Source organism: Rousettus aegyptiacus, unplaced genomic scaffold (genome assembly GCF_014176215.1).
Source record: "Rousettus aegyptiacus isolate mRouAeg1 unplaced genomic scaffold, mRouAeg1.p scaffold_m13_p_5, whole genome shotgun sequence".
Taxonomy (NCBI): domain Eukaryota; kingdom Metazoa; phylum Chordata; class Mammalia; order Chiroptera; family Pteropodidae; genus Rousettus; species Rousettus aegyptiacus.
In genome coordinates this window covers 79071973-79099435 of record NW_023416308.1, presented here as the reverse complement: position 1 = coordinate 79099435, position 27463 = coordinate 79071973, and the positions used below count along the sequence as shown (strand labels likewise).

The 27463-nt window shown below is 36.6% G+C and overlaps 3 protein-coding genes across 3 annotated transcripts; 2 read left to right on the top strand and 1 right to left on the bottom strand.

The window, feature by feature from the left end:
* The first annotated feature begins 7530 nt into the window (after positions 1–7530).
* Positions 7531–8519, top strand: LOC107501107 (olfactory receptor 51I1). Its single transcript, XM_016126935.2, has one exon. It carries the CDS (start codon positions 7572–7574, stop codon positions 8514–8516), a length of 945 nt encoding a protein of 314 aa, XP_015982421.2. The 5' UTR covers positions 7531–7571; the 3' UTR covers positions 8517–8519.
* Positions 8520–15909: 7390 nt separating this feature from the next.
* On the top strand, positions 15910–16860 carry LOC107501099 (olfactory receptor 51I2-like). The gene has a single exon (XM_016126907.2). It carries the CDS (start codon positions 15910–15912, stop codon positions 16858–16860), a length of 951 nt encoding a protein of 316 aa, XP_015982393.2.
* A 7243-nt stretch (positions 16861–24103) lies between these two features.
* On the bottom strand, positions 24104–25072 carry LOC107501157 (olfactory receptor 51Q1). The gene has a single exon (XM_016127036.2). It carries the CDS (start codon positions 25055–25057, stop codon positions 24104–24106), a length of 954 nt encoding a protein of 317 aa, XP_015982522.1. The 5' UTR covers positions 25058–25072.
* Between the last annotated feature and the right edge of the window lie 2391 nt (positions 25073–27463).

Sequence of the window (27463 nt, the reverse complement as noted above, 5' to 3'; positions counted from 1 at the left end):
TGTCTTGTTCAACCCTGCTATCAGAACAAGATATCTAAATCTCTCCATTTAGATTTTCAGGTATGAATAAAGAACCAGTCTGCTGTGTCCCTCTCTCCTCATATTTCAGGGACACATGTTTCCTGAGTAGAATCCTTGAGGGTCCTCTCTTTGGACGCAAGGTAAAATGGAATGTACCATCCTATCCCTTTCTCTTGAGTGTGCAGTGTGGGGTTCGATTTTCGGCTCTTTCCGAAGGATCTCTTCAGAAATCTTTATTTAAATCCTCCAACTCATAACTCATTTGTACCTTTAATTAGGAAAGAATCTCTCAACCTCAGCACTATTAAGATTTTTGGCTAGATAACTTCTTTTTTTGTTGTGGTGTGATGTTCTGTGGAATGTTGTGGTGTGATGTCCTGTGGAATATTTAACGACACTCCTGGTCTTTACCCAGTAGATGTTCTGCCCCAGTTATGACACCTAAAAGTATCTCCAGACATTGCCAAAGATCCTCTGAGAACACTAAAAGCAGAGAAGGGGTTAAAAAGTAAACTGGTTCTCTGAAAACTAATTAAAAATTTTCTCATGATTGTCCATTAGGACTACAGTATCCATTATCTCCATGTATTGGTCATTTTGAGATATGAAGAATCCATTTTGAAATTGTGTTCCATATACAAGTACATATCAAACTTTAAGCAGGTTGGAAATTGTCTTCTCCAAAGGCATTTTTTTCTGAGCTATAATTATGCAATTTGAGATTTGCCTATACCCTGTTCTCAAGCCATTCCCTCTGCAAGGATTGCAGCTACTGAATATGTACAAGGCCTTTTATTGCTTCTTTCCAATGATCTCTCTTCACTCCAATTCTCACAATATCTTTTCTTGTCTTATGTAACCTCTTATAGATTCTCAAACAAATTCTCTGTTGCATGACTTTGTGCATCTATGATTTAATCCACATCATTTCCCCTGAAAGGAATTCTGCCACTTGAAACTCTTCCTGGTGTATACCCCAGTTAAAGATTCATTATAATAAGCTTTTTCTGCTATTTGATTCTTTCCCTAATCTTTTGAGCTTTTTTTGTAGCACCCTGGGTCCTTAACTTTTCTCCATTACAGAGTTTATCAAATACTACTGAAATGTTCTTAAACCTTAAGTAGATTATAAACCCTCATTACTTAGCTCAGTGCCTGGGACTTGGCTGATCCTTAGCATGAATGAATTAATAAAATTATTGTCAGCTTCATGATTGCAGCAACCATGTCTCATTCAGGGCCTGGCAGGTCTTTGTGTGATATGGGTATTTTGCAGTTGCTTTTGGAATGAAGTGAGCCCATGCAAATGTACATATTCAGGGAAATAGCTAAAGATGTTCTCATAAATTAGCAGTTATCACATGTAACCTAAAACGGTATCATCTTTATTTGCTGACATTCATTGATTTTTAAAGTCTCTTTAAAACGAAGGTGAAAAATATTTACTGGAGAAATAATAAGGGGCGTACTACCAACCATTTTCAGAATATTGCATGGAATTTGGGCAGTTTTAACCCTGAGGGTTTGAACTTTGTTCTGGCAACAATGGACTTCCTTTTTTGTTTACCTGGACTGTTACATGTATCATCAATGAGGGAATTTATTTACAATTTTCTCAGGCTATCATCACATACTCAACATGGGAACCATGAAGAAGGAAGGAATCTGGTTCCCCTCACCTCCCCTTAGTAAATATTGGATATTTACTAGTGTCCGTTGAATAATAACATGAATGAATATGAATAAATGACTTAGCGGTATACCATTGTGAGTGTCTTCTCTGTTCAAATATTTCTGATTATTTGCATAATGTAAGTTCACGTACTCCCACAATATACCTTACTTTCTTGATAGCAGTTCCTTAATTGATTATAATAGATTCACTTATTATATTTCCAACTATATCATAAATTCTCCCAGAGAAGCATCTCACTGGTTTTGATCATCACTATGTCTCCAGGCCCTAGAATACAGTTGAAATGTAGTATTTAGTGACTCTCCATTGAATTCATAAGTATTAGTCACAATCTAACCCAAGAAACAAAAAACAGGGTCCAGTTACATTCTGGTTAGATAAGAACCACACCAATTCCTTTAATTAGGAAAAATTAATGTAAAAAAATTGTTAACCAAATATTATAGAATGCAGAAGACAAAAAGAAAATATGAAGATGTCATTAGAGGTAGTAACTTTGGGAAGTAGCTTCTAAACCTAGGCCTGGAGGGACAAAGGGAGTGGTCCAGAATTATTAAATCATGCAAGCTTGGAGAAAGGAGTGCTGCAGAGCTGAATCTCAGATTTTTGAACATTGGCCACTGTTTAGGTGGTTCTGAGGTCTCAGAGTGCAGACAAGAGGCCATGAATGACTGGGACTTACACCCCTGAGATGGGAAGGGTCGGGGACATCCTTGACTTGATTTAAGATCTTTAAGAGGTCATGGACTATTTCTGGGAGTGTTGGAAAGCTGCACAATGAAACCAACTAATGCCACTGAAATTAACTACTGGCGCCTGGATGAAGAAATTTTACTGGGGTAACACGGACAGCAACAGAAAGCAACTCCTTCTTTTTTCTCCAGCTTCCTAGAGCTCCCTGCCACCCTCATGTGCAGTTCTTGGGAGCTGTTTGAAAAAGAAGCACATTTTGCAGAGGCTCGGCCCCAGTATCACAAAGAATATAAAAGGTGGGATTGAAATCGAGAGATGATAACATAATAACCAATACAATGAAACAATGAACCTAATTTTAGGAATTGTTTACACAAATTGAAACAGCTGAGAAACTGACCAGTAGATGGTAATACAACCTAGAGATTTGCAACAGCAGAAAGCCACTACCACCTCTGGATTAGAGAGTCAAAGGTGGTGTTGCAGGAACAGGAGCCAAGGTGGCCTTGACTAGCGGAAGCTGGAGTGTGGATGAGACGCAAACCTATGCTAGAGATTGCTTTAGAAGGGAGAGTAGAGTGAGTGACACACCCTCCATCTGCCAATGCTTCCCAATAGCTGGAAGTCCACTGACACTGGAGTTTGGAATATTCTTCAAGTAACCATTAGACTTCTGTGATATGGAGATCAGCTGCAGAAGAGTGAGAGTAGAAGCGGAGGGTAATTAGGCTTGTCCGTGGCACAGAATAAAACATAATTCATTCATTCGACTTCAGTCTTCTTGTATAATTAGCATTGTAAAATGTATAATTTCCCATGGACTCTCACCTTCAGAGTCAGCACCATGTAAAGTGTCAACTCACTGTAGTTCGCGAAAGGTGAGAATTGGACTTCTCGAGTTCTGAGGAGTAGAAATCCTGTTATGTAAAATGATCTTCCCTCTCAAAGCCATATAGACAGATTTTTTCTGAAAACTACAAGATAGGCACATGATCAAAACTTTCCTTTATCCCTAAAATCTTATCCACTACAGAGAATTGATGACTCTCTCTTAATAACATTGTTTATTTCCACCACGAAAGTAGTGATCACATTCTATTGTAGTTGGCTCTACATGGTTCTATAGTCTCCAAAGAAAGAAAGCAGTCTGGGGAAAGAATTAGATGGCCCTAGCATGAGGCACAGGTATGAAAGGGAATCGTTTTTGCTAGTCATAAGTGGTGAGCCTTGGAATGAAACAAGATGCAGCTGAGAAATTTGCTTCTTGTCTTTAACTGTGTGAAAGATGTCAATTGTGCCAAACACATAAAATTCATCTCATAACACATAGTAATACTGAGTTTACACAAAAGGTGCTCAGGGCTGGTTTAAATTAGGCCGTGAGATCATTTGTATTTGGTTAAATTCCATTGCAGTTTTGAACAATGGTTTGTTTTTTCAGAAAATTGGTTTATGTCCTGCTCCATAAACCATGTTTTCTTTTGTCTTTTAATTTAAAAATTTTACTAGACTTAGTGTGGTGATCACATTATAAAGTATATAAATGTTAAATCACTCACTATATTGTATACCTGAAACTAATATAATATTGTATGCCAAGTATAATAATAATTTTTAAAAATTTCCTAATATTTTATTATGTAAAATTTCAGACACACTGAAAACGAGAGAATTCAGCAGTAAACACCAGTATACTCACCACCTATACTACATCATTAATATTTTTTACTTTCTTTGTCATATATCTACCCTGTGTCTGTCTTTTTATTTATCCATCAATCTGTTTACCTTATTGATGTATTTCAAAGGTAAGTTGCAACATCAATATACTTCCTTTTAAATATTTCAGCATTCATAAAATGAATTAAAGTTTAATTATTTACATCTTTTTTTTTAACATAATGCACAGATCTTATGTGTACATTAAATAAGTTTTGACAAATGCATTGATTTTGTTGTGAAATTGTTTATATAACATATTTCTAGGTAGCATCTGGAGGCGTATTTGTCTCTAGGTAGCATCTGGACTTTTGAGTGGATCAATTTTTCAATATTCATTGTCTTTGCAAGAACAGGTGCCATGACTTTATTTTTCTGTATAAAATTAGTGCTTAGAATACTATCTAGAGAAAAATCGTGTTAAAAATGTATTTCTCTATCTTTTTTTTTTTTTTTTTTTTGGTTAGCTTTCAGTTGAACTAAACTAAGTTTATAATTTTTAGGCCCCATACAGTAATGGAATAAAAGGAATGCTAGCATAAGGAAATGTTATATGGATGCTCACATATATTTTTACAAAACATTAGGAATTGATGGGACCAAAAAAGGGATTATCCTGGGAGCAATTCTCCTATGGCCCAGCACTACTCATTGATCTCCGTCCTCCCCATTTTTTCCACTTTCCCTCCTCCAACCACAAACAAACATTCTTAAAGACTCTGGGGTATTCATACATTTATAAGTCTTAGGTGAGTGAGCTGCTGCTACTCTGCCACCTGGCCTGACAGACCAATACATTCAGCTACAGGGAAAAGAAACTTCTGCTATCCAGTGAGTGCCCCTCCCTCACGTTGCCCACCTGGACTTCTTATCTAGAACTTATCTCAAACTTTAACACCCCATTACAACCCCAGGAAGACTCTGGCCCTCATATTTCCCCTCTAAACATTAGCCAAATATGTTTCCTTCCAAAGGTCACAATCACAGACTGATACCAGGTTCCCATCTGAATCAAGATTCTAATACCAAATCACATAACCTTACATTAAGGGGCTGATGCCTCAGATCCAGATTTTTGTCCTAAGGGTGTTTCATACTTCTAAACCCTGCAATTTGAATTATTGTCTTATATTCCTAAGTCTTGTGTGTGCAGCTGGAGAAAAAAAATCACAGAACCAAATGAACCGAAATCATTCAACAATGTGGTCTTCAATCCAAGCTGGATTTTCAGTATTTAGTATGTCATGGGAATATAATTGGTGAAATATTATTTTGGGTCTGTTAATTCTGATGCATTTGTGGCTCCGTGTGTGTGTGTGTTTATAAGTATGTGTTCAGGCTGGTTTAAACATGGGAGGATATCTGAAACATAGGGTATAATACCAATGAATAACTATGAATCTTTTTAAATTCTATGGTTGCGCTGGTATTATTTGTGACCAAGGGAGGGTGCAATAGTTTTTGTCTGTACGATGTGAGATGGAATCTATGAATTAATGTGTGTAGAAGTTTAAAATGCATATTTTCTGGTACCTTTGTGTATGTGTGTGTGTGTGTGTGTGTGTGTGTGTGTTTGTGTGTGTATACACTCTTGCATATGCTGTGCAAAAGAAGTGCATTGCTGTGTCTGTCTCCAACCTCTTGACATTTCTCTCCAGATTGGTTATAAGTAGTAAGGCTTAACTGACACGTTCATGGTCAAAACAAAGAATAAATGGTTGTTTGGTGTAGCAGAGCATGTTTTCCTCAAGGGAGACATTTTCAAAGTTGTTTTCCATACTGAGGAGAATCTGGAGCATGGGTGAAATATGCCCTTCTTAAGTACCTACATCTGTACCACAGGGGTTAAGGACAGTGAGGTAAACCTATCTTATAGTAGAATCTTTAGTGTCTGTTGCTAAGAGTCTTTCCATTTCTTCAGTACCTAGAGACAATTTTGGAGTGAAGATGGCAAAAGTAGTAGATCTGGATATGCTGGATGTAAGAAATTTTCTTGCATCCAGTAAAAAGAAATATGATCTTTAAACCTGGCTTGGGAGGAAGAGAGAGTTTAGAGGGGGAGTAAGGAAAAGACATCTTAGAGAAATTGGTTTCACTTGGAAGGGTGGAATATGGAAACCACAATATAGTAAATTGAGCGGTAATAGAAGGTAAGGTCAAGAAGGTTGAATCCATGACTTTGAGGATCTCAGAATGGAATTAGGGAAACAGGAACATAAACAAACTCCCCTTCTTTGGCATCTGGAGAAACAGTGTTTCAAGAAGCTTGAATAAAAATTGAGGAAGGGGACTGGAGTGGCAGCTACAAAGGGAAGGTTATGTTTTTAGGTTGGGATGGTCTTGCACATGCTCATTGACTGAAGGGAAAGGTAGAGAAAAGGAGAGGTGGAAGCTACGATACGATGGACTAATGAAAGAGGCCTCTGAAAGAGATGGCAAGAAATGGAATCCTGAAGATGAAAGGCCGGCCTCGGAGAAAGAGACCTCTTTCTCAGAAATCAGAGAGTAAGATTGTAAATAAGAGAGTAAAGATGTGAATAAGCTTAAAATTTAGGCAGTTCTTCTTCCCTTCCCAATGCAACATTTGCCACTTCGGTTTTATCCAGCTGCACACTCAGATTATAAAATTTCTCAAAGTTAGGGTTGACTGTGTGAATGTAAAAGAGAGCCAAAAAGGAGAAAAGGTACCAATCCTGGTGGGAGAGTAGGTCAGGAAAAAGTAAAGAAGAAATTGCTAAAAGACAAACAGATCAGGAGAAAATGGAAAAATTATTTGGTCTCTGAGAGCAAGTGCATGGGTACAAGAAGGTAAAAGACTGAAAGGTAGAAGGCTGTGGTCACATTGTAAAAAAAAATTGGAATTTAAGATTTCAGAGGTGGAATACCTTTGGGTGATGACACATTCAGGGGTAGTTTGGGAAGAATTGGGAGGCTGAGGTGAAATTTGAGTAAAGGTTATTGAAGCTATAATTTTATAGCTATAGAAGTTCTATCCACACCATCTGCCAAAGGGTTTCCAAAAGTTTGAGCAGTGTTTCCTTCTCTTTATCTTAATTCATGCTTTTCCTAAAGTTCCCCAAATGTGGCTTCTGTGGTGAGATGCAGAAGTGAAGGGATACTACAATTTGAGGTGAGAATTAGGGGACTTTGTTCATATTGTCTCCTACCTGTTGCCCTGCTATGGGATCATCACATCTTCATGGAATTTCTACTATGGCCTAGACAACTAAGCAGGATACTGGGCTCTGGTGATACAGAGATGAGTAGAACCCAGTTGCTGTCTTCAAAGAGCTCATAGTCTAATGGGGAAACAGGAATATAGACAAACACTTTCAATCTTTGACCTTTTATGTTGGAGACAGGATGTCTGAAAGAAAGTGAAGAATTCCCCCAAACACGATTTTGGGCTCATCTCCCAACTATATTCTCCCACCTACCTGCCATGTTGGGCTTCAATGGTACTTATTTCCAGCCAGACACACTCCAGCTAACAGGCATTCCTGGAATGCAGACAGGCCATGCCTGGGTTGCCCTGATTTTCTGCACCTTCTACCTGATCTCCATCATAGGAAATCTCAGCATCCTCGCTCTGGTGGTTCGGGAGTCTTCTCTACACCAGCCCATGTACTACTTCCTCTCTATGTTGTCTCTCAATGATCTGGGAGTGTCCTTCTCTACACTGCCCACTGTGCTTGCTACCTTCTGCTTCAGCTACTGCCATATTGGCTTTAATGCCTGTTTGGTTCAGATGTTCTTCATCCACACTTTCTCTTTCATGGAATCAGGCATACTGCTGGCCATGAGCTTTGATCGTTTTGTGGCTATTTGTGACCCACTACGTTATGCTACTGTGCTCACCAACAGCCGCATCTTGGCAATGGGCCTGGGTATCCTTGCTAAGAGTTTCACTACTCTTTTCCCCTTTCCCTTTCTGGTGAAACGACTTCCCTTCTGTAAGGGCAATGTTTTGCATCACTCATACTGCCTCCATCCAGATCTCATGAAAGTGGCATGTGGAGACATCCACGTTAATAACATCTATGGGCTCTTTGTGGTGATTTTCACTTATGGCATTGACTCAACTTTTATTCTGCTGTCTTATGCATTGATTCTGAGAGCTGTGCTGGCCATCGCATCTCAGGAGCAGCGGCTCAAGGCACTCAACACCTGCATGTCACACATCTGTGCAGTGCTGGCCTTTTATGTGCCCATAATTGCTGTCTCCATGATCCACCGCTTCTGGAAAAGTGCCCCACCTGTTGTTCATGTCATGATGTCCAACGTCTATCTCTTTGTGCCACCCATGCTTAACCCCATCATCTACAGTGTGAAGACAAAGGAAATACGCAGAGGGATTTTCAAAGTCTTCTATAAATCCCAGAGCTGAGGAAGGCTGCAGACCCTGAGAAAATTCTTTTGGAGAAAGGACTAGGACTTGTTTGCCAACTTAAGGAATGCTAAAGCAAGGAGAAGAACCAGATCTTCATAGTTCTTAATATGGATCCAATAAAAGAACATCTGACTCAGTAAAATGACAAATGTGTATTGAATATTTACTATTTGAAAAATCTGTGCTAGTCACTAAGAATGTTATAGTAATGAAAAAGGCATATTAAATAAGAGATAGACATATCAAGGGGGTGGGGGACCATTTAAAAAAAGAGTAAAGATGCCCTGAAAAATGTTGTACATATATGGAAATAATGGAAATACTACAGAGCAAATAGACTTGAATACAATCACACTACCGCCCAGAGAAATGATTTGGAGACAAATAAAATTCTGTGGAGCCTTGGTGCTTCTTGTGACAGAGAAGGCCTCTTTGGTTTGTGCCAATGAAGATAAGTTTTTGTGGGTGTTTGTGAAGTAGCTTGTGAAAGATGAAAAGAGTTAGAAAACTTGGTACAAGATGGTAGGAAGAAGACAGGTAGTGATTTTGGCATAAGTAGTTGCCTGAGAATAAATATTTAGGCAAGAAAGTTCAGAATCTTGCTATTCCAAATGTGGCAAATAGCATTGGTATATCTGACAGCTTGTTAGAGAAACAGAATCTTAGACCTCACACAAAACTTACTGGCTTCAAATTATATTTAATATGACACTTGGGTAATTAAAACTTGAGAAGCACAGTGCTTCTCTTTTCTAACACTGCTCAGGTAATGATGATCTGATATATAACAAAAATAACAAGACTCATGATTAACATGAGCCTGGGAAAGTGGTTTTCAAAGTGAGATGCCCAGACTAGCATCATCGACATCTGTTGGGAAATTGTTAGGCATGCAAATTCTAAAGTCCTTCTTCAGATATCCTGAACTAGAAATTTTAGGGGTTGAAGTCCAGCAACCTGTGTTTCAATGAGACTTCCAAGTAATTCTGATATATATATTAAAGGCTGAGAATCTTTAACCTAGAATATTGGTCTATAATATCTAGGAGAGTTGCAAACAAGTTTGTTTAGGAAGGGGGGAGGTTTCACATAAAGAAGCTTGGGAAACAAGATCTTGAGAGATTTCCTTAGTCAGATCATGGGTGATTTTTAAAGCTTGGGAAAACTGACAACTAGGTATATGATGTTAGTGGTGAAAGGAAATGCAGACCCATAGCCTATTATCTGTACGAGGTGGTGTAGATACAGCACAGAAATAGCTAACACAGAAGATTCAATGAAAAATCTCCAGCCACTCCACAGTCACTCTACAGTAATGGAAAGCAAAAAGTGTTCTCAAATTGCCTCTTTGAAATACTTCAAATTCCATAAGGAGAAGGGAAAATTTTCTGTGTTCATCTTTTGTTTGCTTCCTTTGATCCATCCCACCCCTTGAAAGAAGAGGGAGAAAGCTCTTCTGCCATTTCTTCTTTCAACATACTTTTACTCTATTTGAAGTAAGGAAGAGTTAAATAAAATATTTAAGGGGAAGACTAAGTACTTGGGAAAAGTTTATTTAGGGGACCTGAAATTGGAGGCTCCAGGAGAACTCAGGATAAGGATAATGATTAAGTATGTTACAAACACATTAAAAATATATAAATATTACTTTCTTTTTTTTGTTGTTTTGCATCTCTACCCTTTGTGGTTCTCAAAGATAGGCACTATCTTCTTTATATATTAGGCTCCAAGTTGAAGATATGCCAATCTCCTAAAGTCATAAAGCTGGTAGACGGCAAAACGAGTACTCTGATTTATGTTTGTGTGACTTTGAACCTCATGGTTTTTCAGTACTCTGAGATATCTCCCCTGGAGGAGACCCTAGTCTTGTGCAATTTGGTGGAAGGTTGAATGGGAGTCAAGTAGGAAACAGTGATAAGTGGATGAAGGCAGGCATGCTTAAATTATCTACCGGCGAAATCCTGGGGCTGGCTCTGGGCTCTAAGCTCTGTTCTCTGGGGTCTGAACCCTGGAATTTACCCATTATGCTCCAGCAGTATTGATTTTAAGCTCAGAATTCAGGGAATTAAACTTTGGATTCTGTGCTCAGAGTTCCAGCTTTGAAACTGGATAATTGGGATTTGGGGGACATTGCTACAGTTTTTGGAGAAATTTGTCTCCATCCTTCTCTACATCACATAGAAGGAGTTGGAATTTTATTTTCTTTGTGGAGAGAGGGCAGTATCTCCAGGGAACATGTTTTTTTAATTTTATTTCTGCTCCCAAAATGAGATTTAATCCCCCTTTTATCCCCGTTATTAGCATAGTGTCACACTCAGGCAAAATAGGGCCCCAAAGACCTCGGCCTGTGGGAACTCTCATTTGGAGACAAAGTTTGGAAGGAGTTAGAATTTTATTTTCTCTATGGAGAGAGGCCAGTATCTCCAGGGGACATGATTTTAATTTTATTTCTGCTCCTAAGATAAAATCTAATCTCCCATTTTCCCCCATCACCAACACAGCAACATACTCAGGCAAAACAGGACCCCAGAGGCCCTGGCCTCCGTGAACTCTCATTTGGAGACATAAAGTTTGCCTCCTTTCTTGGCTCGTGCCTACCCAATGCCCATTCTGGAGTCATTGGGAGCTTTCACCTTCTGTCTTTTAATCCAACTGTCTCTTCTCAAAGCTCTCTCAGGTGAGTTTGAATTTGTTTGTGTCTTCCAGGCACGTGCATGAAAGGTGTGTTTCTTTCTACAGTTTTGTTTGAGGCTCTGTGTGGTTCTTTCCGTCTCTCTCATGTCTCTGTATCTTTGAGTGAGTCTCTGTCGATGTATACATGTGTGTTTTTGTGTATTAGCTGCAATTTGTTTGACCTACTATGAAGAAGTTTAAGACAGAAAATCTCCACATTTTATTTTCATGTAGGTATTTTACAAAAAGAGTACTATTCATTCAAATGCTCTTGTGTCCTCCCATACACTTTCAAAGCTGCCAGAAACTGCTTTAGCAGTGAAAGACATACTGATCACATAACAGAGACGGAGAACTTGCCTCTGCTTTGGCCCATACAGATCAACAGCCATGATATTCTCAATGTCATGGAGTAGGAGAGACCTTGACAGTCTAGAACATAAGACCTGAGGGCAGAAGAAGGAGAGTTAAAAGGGCCTTTATTCCAGTTAGGCAGATGCCAGAGTCATCTCTCCAGCATTCCCATCAAGGGTCATTCAGTCTTTGCTTGAACATTTCCAATGACCAGAAATGTACTACTTTGTTGTACTGCTCTGCCTCTTAGAAAAATCTTCTTTAGTTGAGCCCAGACTGTCTCCTTGTGATTTTCACCTATCACTCACCACTACTCTTATGCCCACACTCACCCTTTCATCTCTTCTACGGTATTCTCTTCTCAAAACAAAGCACCATTGGTTACTTTGGTGACTGATCCCATTTGCCTTTTGGTTGTGTACCGGTCAGTTTAACTCCAAACTAGAATACGGAACCTGGAGATGAATATACTTCTGTTATGGCCCTGAGCAGTATGTTCATGCTTTTATTAATCATTATTGAGCATGTCTTTGTGTTAGAATCATAAAGTGCTGGGGAAAATAAGTACAAACTACAAACAAATCTAACTAAAAAAGCCCAAATTGTGAAAGAGAGAACAGGGTATACACGTAATTCCAATAAAATAAGAAAAATCAGAATAAAATATAAAATCCCAGATGAGAGTTATAATTTCTGTTTAAATAGTAGTAGGAAAAGTTGCAGATAAAATAAAAATTTTGAGTATGAATATTAGTAAAACTAATAAGGAAGAAAAAGACATTACAAGAGGAAAAAGAAATAAAGCATAGAATTATAAGTGTACATTTTAGAACATATCTTCTGAATAAAACACCTCTATTAATAAAACCTAAAATCCATCAATCTTTTGTAAACTGCATATCACCCTGCTGACTTATATTAGACTTACTATCCATGAGACACCCTGACAAGAGAATCTGTGGTGAAGAAATTAAAAATCAAGTACTTTAAGTAGCTAAAAGAATTTAGAATAGATAATCTGAAGAAGAGAGATCACAGGATATTATAATTGAAACTTTCAGATACTATTGATCTATTTGATTATTTTTCCAATTAAATATTTATTACACATCTGCTATGTGCTTGATCCTATGCTAGTTTTGGGTATCTAGTGATTTACAATAATAATAATAATAAAGAAACAAGTAGTCAATACTAATCTTACTCTGATGGAGTTTACAATCTACTAGGGGATATGGGCATTACACAAAAAATTATACAAGTAAATACATGTTTACAAATTAAGATGTACTTTACAAGAAAATAACTGATACCACAAATAACAATATTTAAGTGAAACTTAAAAAAGATTATCATATCTCTGTGTCTACAGCATTATGTATAATGTGGAGGAAGTAGGTTAAAGCCCACTGTGAGAAAGCACTTAATAAGGCAGTGTGACCTAACCGGTATGGTGGCTTTAGATCCAATGAGCTCCCAGTCATTGGGAGTGTTCAAGCCAAGTGTAGGTGACAGTTTAATAAGGATGCTGTGGAGGAGGTTCTCTCAGTGGATATAAGACTAGACTCTAGTTTCAGGTCCTAGAGAGCCTATCAAGTTGACAAATGAATCAGTGGACTTCTGAGAGGAGGTCACTTCAGAAGGTCACTTAACTTCTAGTTTCTTCAGTCTGGCTCCCAGTCAGCATATGAAGCAGGAAAACAGTCTATCCAAAATTATGTCTTTTTCTCTGCCTGTGAAAATAAAGATGACCAACTTCTCTAGCATCTGTCCATTCTTCCTTCTTAGGTGGCTTTAGCTTCAGAAGGCTGGCTTCTGTGTTTCTTAGGAAAGGCCATAGGATTTAGAGTTGAAAAAACTAAATTCTAATCCCAACTTAGCCACTTATTGGTTTAAGACAAGCCCCTTAACATGGTTGTTACGGGTCTGAAATGAGACAGTTTGGTGGTGAGGCAATTGCCTCTCTGTTTATCCTTTCTGCCACCCAAAGAGTGAGTGCATTTCCTGTAGCTATGCTCTTTCGCCTTTCCTATTCTCTATCATTCATGTTCCTCTTCCATGACATGGGTCACAGTTAGTGTTCCAAGCCTTCATTGTTACTTTCTGCTCAAGATGAGGTTTTACCAGTGGTAGGAAGTCTTAGGTGAGGAAAGTTAAGACTACAAGCAGCTGAGATGATTAGACAAAGCCTCAAAATGCTCCTACCAGGCCCTTCTCTCCTTTTGGTGCACCTCCAAGGAAGTGACATGCCTCACACCTAGGCTACCTCTGTGGCCACCACATTGAAACATTATGAATAAATCTAAGTTTATTTAGAGGAGCTCCAGAATGCCGACTCAATCTTTTCTTATGACTTCATTTGACTAAAATGACACCAAATGGTTCTGGAGTGGTTTTCAACTTTTGATAACTAGACACAAAATCCAGAAACTCTAATTTAATTGATATGGGATGTTATTTAGGCACTGGGATTTTTAAGTTGGCAGGTGGTTCCTGTGTGTAGACAACATTGAGAACCACTGATGTAAGAGGCAAAAACAATGGACACTAATGAATAAAAGGCAAACACAAATATATGTCACCTGTCAGAGAAGCTGTTGATCTTGAGGGAAGCACAGAGATAGGATGCATGGAATTTCTGTAGGGCTTGTGCCTGAAGAGAGGGCTTGAAAGTAAAGACAGTAAGAGGTTGCGAGTTCTGGAGCCTCCCTCAATACTATGCTGTAAGCGTCCCTATGGTCCATAGCTCTTTGAATTCCTTTAGCTGTATAGTCTCCTACTTTTCATCCATTCCAGGGGAGCATTCTCATCAAACTCTTTAGCTATGTCTTTAGCTATGGACCATTTCACATCAACACTGGGTAATTGCAAGATAAAAAGTTGATAAAGAATTGGTGAATTATATGTCTGAGTCAGTTGAATGAATAAATGGTTGTGACTTCACCTTTCTACTTCATTTTTAAAAAAATTTATTTTACAAATTTAATGTTTTATTAAGTATTGTTACATTATATTACATTATATGCATTGTATTATATTATATTACATTATATTATATTATATTATATTATATTATATTATATTATATTATATTATATTATATTATATTATATTATTATATTATATTATAATTATTATTTTCACCTTCCGTTTGGGGTTTAACTATTTCTCTCTGATCTCTTCGCCATTGATGGAGTCCTTTATCTTTGTGCCTTTGATCTCTCCATGGATTCTAGATCAAATAGACTATTTTGAAGCCACTACATATTTATTTCATAGCTTTTCTGAACTCTATTTTTAAACATAGAAGTCACTTGCATACTAGTATAATTTTTACCTAGAGTGTCTATATCCTTCACCACCTTTCTTCATATTTCTCTACTTTTCTGCTTTCTAAAATCACTGTCTCACTCTCATTCAAAGTGTTTCTTCCCCCGGAGTGGAGTGGGGACACATGGAGATGACCAGATCCATATTGGCATAGCTCCAACTTAATCCTTTCTTATGACTCCATTTGAGATCAGACTGAAGTTTACTGTCATCTCCATAGGGAAATGGAGACATTACTATAAGAAGAGTCTGTGGGTCTAAGCTATCACTTAGAATTTGCAGAAATTGATTCTTCAGTTTTTGGTACATTGTCACTCTTCCTCTCTTGGCCTTAGTATCTCCCTAAGAATAAAAGAATTTATATTTATTCAGTGTTTCATATGTCATACAATATATTATTTACCTTTACAACAACCATATGAGGCAGATGTATTTTTATTCCTAGTTTACAAATGGACACACGGAAACTTGAAAAGGTTAAGTTAGCTGTTCAAGGTCACACTGAGAGTAAATCATAAATTGGGCTTCAAACTAAGGTCTGCCAGAATTCATTTGTAGAGTTTCAAAACACTGAACATATGATGTCAATTTTCTCATTTTTTTTATATCCAAATAAGAGAACAGTGTTATTATTATCCACATTTTACAAGTTAAAAAAACAAACAAACTTTGGATCAGCGTATAAATAAGTTGTCCACATCACATATCTAGTAACTGTCTGATTTTGATCCAGTTTTGATTTATTCTTGTGTTTCTGCTAATAATTTGTAAGCTATGCTGTCTCTCAGAAGATTGGGAAGTCTCAAATATCTTTTTTATATGTAAAATTTCAGTATTCTTTCTGTCAGGGAAAGAGGAGGTGAGAGGAGAATATCTGTCACATTTTACTTAGAATGATATCAATGACTCCAGGTTCCCCCACCTCCTTGTATCTCCCTCCTTCAGCCTTTGAGGTGAGCTGCTAAGGCAGAGGATTCTAGAGGTGGGAGTTAACTTTGTTTTATTTTTCACAGGACAGGTGAATACTGATGATATGGGAAACGAGAACAATGCAAGTCTTGATCTCTTATCCATCTTTCTGACTGGAATACCAGGATTGGAGGCCCATCACGGCTTGCTTTCCAGCCCCTTCTTCATCATGTACATTGTGGCCATTGTGGGCAACAGCCTGATCATGGTAGCAGTGCAGGTGAACCATGCCCTACATGAGCCAATGTACCTGTTTCTTTCCATGTTGGCTGTGACTGAGGTGGGTGTCTCTGTGTCTACACTACCCACTGTTATGGGCATTCTTTGGTTTGATGTCCGCCAGGTTGACTTTGAGGGCTGCCTGGCCCAGATGTTCTTCATTCATACTTTCTCCTGCATGGAGTCTGGAGTTCTGTTGGCAATGAGTTACGATCGCTTTGTAGCCATCTACAATCCACTGCGCTATACAATCATCCTGACAATACCACGTATCATCTACATGGGTCTGGGCATTACACTGAAGAGTGTGATACTCATGGCCCCACTTCCAATTCTTTTGAGGCAACTGCCCTATTGCCACACCAATGTCCTCTCCCACTCTTATTGCCTCCACTCAGACCTTATCCAACTTCCTTGTGCTGACACTAAGCTCAATAGTATCCTGGGCTTGGCCATTGTCCTGGCCACTTTTGGGCTGGACTCATTGCTCATCGTAGTCTCTTATATACTAATTCTTTACACAGTGCTGGGCATTGCTTCTAGGGAGGGACGGTGGAAGGCCCTCAACACGTGTGTGTCACACATTTGTGCAGTGCTTGTGTACTATGTGCCTATGATTGGTGTGTCTGTAATGCATCGGGTTGCCAAGCATGTCTCACCCCTGGTCCACACCCTCATGTCTAGTATCTACCTCTTCGTGCCTCCTGTGCTCAACCCCATCATCTACAGTGTCAAAACCAAGCCTATCAGACAGGGAATTGCTACCTTGTTTTCCTGCAAAAGGGAATTGCTTTGAATTACTCTAAGGTTGGCAGGAACTTTGAGTCGGTCCACGAACTCTGATGGTGTTTTTGCTGGGGACAAAACTCTACACCAGGCATTGTTAGGAGAACAGAAATAAAGCATTCGAAGCTTTGCTAAAGGCTTGAGTCTGCATCATAAGAGTTATCCATAGCCTTTCCAACCTCACATCTTATCAACATATGCATGTCTCTGTTGGTGCACATGTGTATGTCATCTTTAACAGAAACAATCAAACTTCAGGGCAGGGATCATGAAATTCTCTTTCCCTTTGCCCCTTGAAACTCCTAGCTAAAAAGCCTGGCAAATAGTAAGTTAACAGTGAAGCATTGAGGCTTACTGATATTGAATTGAAATAAAACAAATTTCTTTTTTGATGAGTTAGGCAGGGATTAAGCATCCCCTCACCCCTGCAAAAACAAAACAAAACAAAACAAAACAAAACAAAACAAAACAAAACAAAACAAAATGCTCATTCTAAGTACATTCCTTTGAGTATGGTGAGCATACTTCATGGTTTGCCCCAGATAGTCATAGTTTACGCTTATTTTCCTCAGCATCATTATTCATAGTACTCTCTTTCCCTCTCAAATTGTCCTTGTTTAAACAATATATGGTAAGCATACCAATGAAGGGACATTCTTCCTGTTATATAAAAAGCCAGACTCTCCGGATGACCCACCATCCAAGGAGACTCTGAGGATGATTAAATGGCCTCAATTTAGGTACAAAGTAAAATATGGACAACCTCACAATGCCCAGGGATCCTAAGAAGCCCAGCAAAACACCAAATTGTGCTTTAACATAATTTCAGGCCCTATTTTTAGAGTCAAATAGATCTGGTGTTACTGTGTGTGGGCATTCCTGTTCTCTTTTTACCTGTCCCTTCAGAATTAGTAACCTCACCATGCCATGTGATGGGTATTTTTATCTGTTCCTTTACCCCATTCTAGCTCTGTCAGCATAGGGTTAGTTGACACTGCTTGCCTCTGTCTGTGGCTCACTATGGTTTTCTGAAGCTTTGGTCAATTGGGAAAGACCATCCTCACATCTCCCAAACAGTACAGAGTTCTGTGTAGAGTAGACAGACAGGACTGTGCTGGTTGGTCAGTGATAACTCAGATTTTCAGCTTCTTTCACTTCAGGGCCTTTAATGACAATGAAAATGTTTTCCTCACTACATGCTATTCTTCCCAACCTCATCCTGCTCATCAGGGTCACCTTTACATAATGGTCTTTTTGAAGTACTCAATCTGTTTAGAATAGTGGTCACCAAATTTTTGTGTTCTCTAAAATAATGAATAGAAAAAATGCACCTTTTATACGTTTTTAGATTGACATCTGAAATTTTTACCATAAATTTACATACTGGTTGAGCATGCATTTGGGGATATATAGAAAATAAAATCAGTTAAAAATAAATTGTTATACTGCAACTTTAAGTATCCAATGAAATTTAAATACCTTATGTTTTGACACATCATACCATGGATTTTAAAATACACAAATACATTCTTTAACATTCACGTATTAGTCACTTTTTCTTTGAACTCAAATTTTATTTAACCTCTGCCAAAGAGTTTTGACCATGTAATGTATTTTTATGTTTGAAACTATTTTTAATAATCACTCTATCATACTTAAATGTAACAAAAATATGTGTATATTTAAAAACATTTTATTAAATGTATTGAGGTGACATTGGTTAACAAAATTATATTAATTTTGATATTTAAAAATTGGTAGCACATAAAGTATAGTTTAAAAATGTACTCTGCATTGAGTTACTTACCCAATACTTATTAGTACATAATTGATCAAAGCAATGTAATATAATAAAATTTTGCTATATCGAAAGAAAAATTTAATTAGATATTTATCTCTTAATGGGATGCCCTGGCTTTCTTCTTGGATTTTAAAATGAATATTTTTTAATTAAATGAATGAGAGATAATTTAGCAATAAATCTATTTCTATTTCCTTTTTTTTTCTGTAAAAGTTAATACTGATAAGTTTGACTACGTAAATAAGATGTTACTGGAATCATTTAATCATAACTCAGTGTCATTTAAAATACTTTTGGAATTAAGTGACAAAAAACATGTGATAATCTCTTATCAAATATTAATTTAATGACCTAATAAGTGATAATTCCAATGAATCCCTCTTTACTTTTATTGAATGTAATAAAATCGATGCCATTTGTTTTATACTAGAGTATGTTATCCAGTCATAGGTGTCATTTGCTTTATCAAAATCTAAGCTAATATTTGCAAGAGTTTCTTTTTTTGGTAGCTCAGCAAGTTTTACATGTTGTGGTATATCACAGAAATATTCCAGATGGCTTTAAGAGCAAAGCTATGCCTATTTTATTTTTTTCCATCTTTTAAAATTAAAATACATTTTTTTTTTATTAAAGTGAGTGAATACAATTGTGAAAAGGAAAAAAAAATAATGTAACAGAGACACAGTAAAGCCAGGTATACTCATGGAAAAGCGATTTAAGCAAAGAAACTTTGAAGATATTTAATATCTTAAAAAGTCATTTCCTTAAAAATCTTTATGTTCAGGCACTTCCAAGAATGTCTTCACATTTCTCTAAAGGAGCATATAATTAGATTAAAGATCACTAGATTAGATACCCACTAGTGACAGCTTCTATAAAGTCAAGGTGACTGTTTTGGAAAAATTCTGGTCAAATCACATTGTCATATGTCAGGGAAAATGATATCTTTTGGAGTAGTACCTAAAGATTCATGAGTAAATATAGGCATCTTGCACTAAAGAGTGAATAATTACTATCTTTATTCAAATAACATCTTTGAGCACCTATTACATGTAAAAAGTAGATTTATAAAAATATTTTATTTTTAAATGCAACATAGAGAGTAAATCTAAAAACTTAACAATGGATGGCGCACTGATTTTGTGGGGCTCATCTAATATTTCCTTCTAGGTTTTAAATGTCATAGCAGATGGATATATCATGTAAGCCACAAGTCAAAAGCATAAACAACCATGATTAGACTTTGAATACGTGATCGAATCTCATTTTAAGTAGGATTGCTTTTGTAGTTACTTATTTTATGATAAAAACCATCACTTCTGGGAGTATGTTTGCTTAGCAGCAATGCTCAGAGTACAGATCACTTTTAACAGATTTATTTCACACTTGTTCAGGGATCCAAGACTTAGAAAAATCAAAAGTGATAGTTGCATGATTGTAAAAAAAAAAGATATTAGAATATTATCTAGTAAGTCATTTTGGCTATCTTCTGACTTTCTCAAAGACTGTGACTTTGAGTAACAATTCCAAATGACAATAGTACAGATGTTTGCAGCCTTATAAATGTTAAAGTTAAAGCTACACTGTCTAATACAGTGGCCACTAGCTACAAATTGCTATTGAGCCCTTGAAATGTAGTTAGTTTAAATTGACATGTGTTATAATGACATGTGACCAGATTTTGAAGACCTAACATATAAAAATGAATGTAGAATGTTTTATTAAATTTAAGCATAGGTTACATGTTTAGATATGTTGGGTTAAACAATATATACTTTGAAAATTATTTTCAATTATTTCTTTTTTTTTTTTAATATTACTACTAGAAAAATTCTAACTAACATATGCTTGTATTATACATCTACTGGACACCACTAGGTTAGAAGTTAAAATGTGGAAACTAATGAGAAGTTATAGTGAAATAAAGTAATAAATTTAAAAATGTCTATTGGTATTTCTTTGTTTAATGACTTTTGTGGGGTTCTAAGGTCATAAAATTTCTAATGTGAAGGACAGAGAAAATAATATTCTAGTTTAGAGAACTTGATATATATATATATGAAAGAGACTCAAACCATGATATTGTAATGACTAAAACCTAGCTTACAGGATGAGAGGCATAGAAATACAATTAAGTAAGAAATCCATATTCATAAAAAATTCACCAGTTATGTTTATATGAAGACATAAGTGGTATGTAAAATGTTTTAATATTTTGTAAATAAATGCAGAAGGATTATATAAATATTCAAATTTACTTAGTATTCCTGATAAGGGTGAATTGTTGGACAAATTAGACTAATTTTGTATTTTTATAAAAAAAATTTAAAACTTTTGTTGGCCTGATATTATTCCAGTATGGAATATAATTTCAGAATAACATTTTAATACATGGAAGTCTTCAGTTTATTTTCTCATTGAAAATCTAATAATTTTTAGTTTCAAAATTTCTTATACTAATTTTATTTATCACATAAATTAAAGTTGTTTCCAAAAACATTTGTTTCTGTGAATGCATTTGATTGTTGTTATTAGGTTGTCATTGTTTCTAGTCCCTCTCAGCTGGCAAGGAAATGTATGTCTAGATACTAACCTATGTATATATAACTACCTATATATATTTCTATATTTACCATCTGCATCTACATTAAGCCAAACATGACTTTATAATGATGTTTCCAACTCCAGCTAATGTATCAGTTAAACATTTTACTTCATTTTCTTGTAACCTACCATCTAACAGTGAGAAACCTGGCCCCTACCAAATTCTGTTCATTTACTTAATTGTTCAGTTCTAGTACACAAATAATGCGGAACTGTTAACCCACACCCCCATAAGAAGTTATTTTATCAACTAGAGTATAACATTAATTATACTTCCTTTTGCCCTCAATCTTACAGATTCTACCCATTTCCAAAGTTACTTAGGTCAGCAATGTTTCCCCCAGTCCCTTTCAGTGTGGTTCTTTTATATATTTATAATAGAATTATAACTTGTTGATCACATTCTGCATTTAATCCTGGGATTCCCTGATGTCATAAATGATTTTGTAAAGTTTGCATACATTAAAGTTAATCCTGTGCTGTCGTAAAGTTCTATGGATTTTGGCAAATGAATAGTATCTCACGTGCACAATTACAGTATTACAGATTAATTACCCTAAAAAATTCCCTGTGCTTCAACAATTCAACAATTTACTCCCCCAAATTCTTGGTTACTGCTGATAAACTTACTCTACAGTTTCATTTTTTCAAGAATTTCATAAAAATAAAATCATACATTTTTTAGACTTTTATGATTGTCCTTTCTTCTTTCACTTAACAATGTACATTTAAGATTCATTCATGTTTCTATGTTTTTTGAGAGCTCATTCCTTTTTAATTTCTGAATAGTATTACGTTGTATGGATGTACCACAATGTTTATCCAGTTGCCTACTGAAGGATATCTTGGTTGCTTAGTTTTCTGTCTCTTTTCTTTTTATGCTCATTACTTACAGAAAGATTAGGTGCCTGAATAAAATTTAGTTCCTTCAATAGCAGTAGCTTAGACTATTTTTTACTTGAACTAGCGTAATAATTTTAGTATTTCTAAAAAATTGATATTCAATCTTATTTCCTCATATATTTCATTCAAAATAATTTACAAAAGGTTAATAAAACCACCCTCAAAGTTTCATGAAATAGAAAAATACTTCTGTATTAAAATGTCAGTATAGTTATTTACATTCTATTCACTAAACAACATGCAAAAACACTTACCAAGAAAAATGTTTCCAAAAATCAAATCTATTTTGAAATCTTAATGTATCATGCTGTTTTTTAAGTCATAAAGCTCACAAGAATATACAGATGTACACACACACACTCACAGAATAATGAACAGTTTTGTTTAGGGAAAGGAAATAATAGAAAAGGTAGAAGAGCAAAGAACAAGGGCAGATTTTTATTTTATTTCCAGTTAAAGATTAATCATTGTCCGGAGTTCATGATCTGTGACCATAAAGTCCAATTGATAGATAACTCTCAAGAGATTATTAATTGTGTTATGTGCTCCTTAAAAACGGGTGTAATCCCAAGATTTATTTTCTCCTCATGCTGTTTTGGGAGATTCTCGAGCCAGATTCATCCATTGAAAGAAAAGTCTCCTTTGATCCATATTTCTACCCATTTCCTTGACTTTTTTTTTTTTTAGCATTTAGATTTCTTTGTCCTAAATTCCCTTATTCTGACATTGTATGTGTCTCCCATTCTACACTTTATTTCCACACACTAGCTGGTTTATGACTCTTTAGAGAAACATAACTTCTAGGCTCTGGTGAAAACAAATTGGAAAAAAAGGGAAGGAAAAAGATGTTAGAGGAGAAAGATATCCTTTCTTCACTTGCTCTCTACCTGTCACTTCCTAATTCTCCCTCTCACAATGTTCCCACAGAAGTCCTGCCTATTTTGATTAAAATCTAAGTTAGTCTTAATATTGGTGACCTATACCATGAGTTCAGTAATCAGAAGTTATGATGAAAATATGGATGTCCTTCAAACTTATATTTCTGAGAAAGCCTACCCGGTTTCTACAAAATAATCTTTATAATCATTAAGGCTATATCTCTTTACCAGAACCTTTTCTAGTACAACATCCTGATGCCAAAAGGAACGTGTCCATCAAGAATTTGAGCCATATAAAGAACATAAAAATTTAAAAGACAGTCTGCTCTGGTCAGAAAAATGAGCTTATATTCCTACAAATATGATCTGTAGGCTTACTTAAATTTTTAATTTTAAATACTAAGGATTTCTAGTGAGGCAGGAGCCTTATTCTAGCTATAGGAGATGTAAACACCCTACCTCGATATTTAGACTCTGTAAGTGCTCTTTCAATCTACTGAAATCATGCTGGTTGCTGATTAGGCAAACTTCAATAACTGAGAAACTTGTTCTGTATTCATCCACCCTCAAAGATTTGCCACTCTTTTGAAAGATAAAATCAGAGCACACCTATGCACTAGGCTGAGCCAGGGTCATGGGGCTAGAGTTTACCTGAACTCCCTAGAGAATCTACCTAAGAGAAAGGGTAGTGGGAGCAACAACTAAGTGTTTCTTTCTAACTTATGTAACCAAGCTCATGGGGGTAAAGAATATCCAGAAAGGATGAAAAAACTTGAACAGACCTTTACTCAAATGATGAAGCTTATCCCACTGGCATAGCTAAAATGGTAAAATGTGCCATAGGTAAAATGTGCTAGAATGTAATCAACTCAGATCTGTATCTCTTTTGAATAAAATACTTGTAGCTTGCTCCAAGCCAAAAATCTGCTAAAAGCCAAGACCATATCATATTGCCTTAAAAAAATATGATGGAGTTTTATTTTTCAGACTCCATTTCTTAATTCTGACTATACTCTCCCTGCAAGCCTATGGCTCTAACTCCTGAGTAATTTAACAAATTCATTCTTTTATCTTAAATGCGCATTTCTTTGGGAAAGGAGGCAGATAATTCCTTGGCGGATCTGCTTAGTCTTTACACTATAAATGATGGGGTTCATCACAGGAGGTGCCAACAGGTAGATATTGGCTATGGTAACATGGACCAGAGGAGAGGCATGCTTGGCAAAGCGGTGGGTCATAGAAAGCCCAACCATGGGAGCATAGAGAACCAGAACAGCCAGAATATGGGACAGACAGTTGTTGAGGGCCCGGAGCCTCTCAGTCCAGGTGGCTGTGCCCAAGATACTTTTCAGGATGAGTGTATAAGACAGCATGATGAGCAGAGGGTCCATCACAATAATGAGCAAAACTAGAGCAAATCCATACCAGCTGTTGAACCGGATGTCACCACAGACCAGGTGAATCATGTCCTGGTGGAGGCAGTAGGAGTGTGAGAGAAGGCGAGAACGGCAGAAGGGCAGGCGCTTGAGTAGGAAAAGAGAGGGAAGCACAGCCAGAACACAGCGGCAAATGATGGCTAACCCGATTCTGCCAATGACCTGACTGGTGAGGATGGTGACATAATGGAGGGGGTGGCAGATGGCCACATAACGGTCAAAGGACATGGCCAACAACACGGATGATTCCATAAAGGAGAATCCATGGAGGAAGAAAAACTGAGCAAAACAGACCTCAAAGCTAATCTTACGAATGTCAAACCAGAGGAGTGGCATGACTGTGGGCAGGGTGGTGAGGGTGAGACCCAGGTCGGTCAAGGCCAGCATAGAGAGAAATAGGTACATGGGCTGGTGGAGAGATGGTTCTGTGCGGATGACAGTGAGAATGGCAGTATTTCCCATGATAGAGATCGTGTAGAGACAGCAGAAGGGGATGGAGATCCAGATGTGGGAAGCCTCAAATCCAGGTATGCCGGTGAGGATGAAGTAGAAAGGGTCTTTGGTGGTGTTTATCACTTCGGACATGCTCGATGAATGCAAAACCAGAATCTGTGTGTTCTGTAATAAGAATTGCATTAGTGTGCTACTGCCATAGAGTCATTATATTTTCCATCCAATATTCAAATATGTGCCTGGGATTGTTTTACTAACACCATTGAGCAATACTCTAGCCAGAGCACTAACACTTGGAACTATGGCTTCTTCTGCCCTATATTTCTTTTTAAAATTACCTTATTTTCCCAACTTCTAGCTCACCGCTCTGTACTAAAATTTAACTTAATGCTTCTTGCAAACCTTGTAATTCATTTCCCACTCTTGTATTTATGTATACATACATATACATCTCTATTTTAAACTGAAACTTCTCTCATCAATATTTCAAATAATATTGTAATAACCAAATCAAGAGACTCATTTTAGTTCCTATTCTACTTGACACAGAAAAATAAGATTCTGCTCACTTCTTATTTCCTTCTATTCAATTGAATGGAAATGTTATTGAAGGCGGGATGCATCACGGCTATGCCCAGGTGTTATGTCTAAGCAACTACATGGATCGCAGTCACTTAATTTTATCTGGAACATTAGAGTAGGAGCAGACTTTGGGGGAAAGATCACAGATTTGGTTTGTGCACATTGAATCGATGTTCCAAGAGAAATGACAATTAGGCAAATGGATATGAGATCTAAGAGGACAGAGAAGAAGCCTGCTGGAATTTGGGGAGTCTGTGGCATATTGATAGTAGCTGGAACCCTAGGAGTTGGTGTGATAACCTAGGCAAGAATTTAGAGTGAGAAAGGAAAGAGATTGAGGAACACTCTATACGAAAAAGCAAAATTTAGTAGTTGGATAGATGTGAAAGAAAAGCAAAGGAAACTTGAAGGACTGTTTAAAGAAGTGGGTGAAAAACAAAGAAAACAGGGGTCACAGAGAAAGCAAAGGGTGTTGTCATCACAGTTTGGTGCTGCTTAGATATTCAATAAAACGAGTACTGGAAAGTGTCTATTCGATTTAGGCATGTGGATCTTAGTAGTAACCTTTTGGAAAGACATTTCAGTAGAATGATAGGAAAAGAAACTTAATTAAAGTGGCCTGAGTAGTGAATTGATTTGAAGAGTTGGAGATAGTTTCTATAGACCATATATTCTAAAGGGGGAGTTATACTGCCCTCTAGGGTATAAATGCAGACATTTATTCTTTAAATAAAAGAATGAGTTTAACGTTAGTAAATGAATGGTTTTTAATTTTTGGAGTGTTTTGAGAATGAAAGCTGTGGATCTTCTCATCCAGAAATACACAAGCTTTTGATGAGTTCCTATTCACGGAGTCTAATCATATTTTCCCTAAAGTATCCTTAAATGTCAAACTAAGAATCTCTGGTAAATCATTAAACTCAAGAATCTAAAATAATACAAAAGAAAATTTAAAAATGGGAAAATGAAGAAGAAATAAAAATGTAGTTTTTTGAATTAGAAGAACAGAAAAATATTTAAAAATTCAAAAATTATTTTCTTAAAAGAGTCAATGTAATTTGAAACCCTCAAGCAAATCTGATCAAGAAAAAAAAAATATAGGCCAACATTTAGAATGAAATGTAATGGGAGAGCCAAAACTACAGGGAAATTTCAGAAGCCACGAGTGGTCACCAATAGAATAGTAAATAATAGTAATATGAATGTTTTTTAGGACTTAAACTCTAAACTAAAAGACAAGAGGCCAGGGCAAAGGTTTTTAAAACTTCTTAGCACCAAGTCCTAATAGGCTTGATTAATATATCTAAGGTATTAAAAACTAACATATACTAAATAAAGAATATGCCTATCAGAAAGATGTTTGATCATTCGTAGAAACATAAAAGAAAGACACTCCTAGTGACAAAAGATGATGGTGCCCATCCAAACACTGTATAGGGCAGGACTTATTTATATCTCCAGGAAATGACACATCTATATGATGACCGCTTGAGGCCATCTAGCTTGGTACTACTCAGCATTTAATCGACTGAATTCTTTCTAAGATTCAGGAATCTTAATCATAATTTGGATCCCTACATCTTTTTTTTTTTTTTTGTATAGTGGGCACACATTTTTTCATGCATGCGGTATAGTAGTCTCCTTTTATTCATGGGGGATACATTCTAAGACCCCCAGTGGATGCCTGAATCCGTAGGTAGTATCAAATGCTTTATATAGTTTATTTCTATACATACACACTTATGATAAAGATTATTTTTATAAACTAGGGACAGTAAGAGATTAACAGCTATAACTAATTATAAAATAGAACAATTGTAACAATATGCTGTAATTAAAGTTATGTGAATATGGTCTTTCTCTCTCTCATAAACTATCTGATAGCTGAAACAGCCACTAAAGTGACTAAAGAACGGGTAACATATACAGCATGAATATTTTGGGCAAAGAGATGAT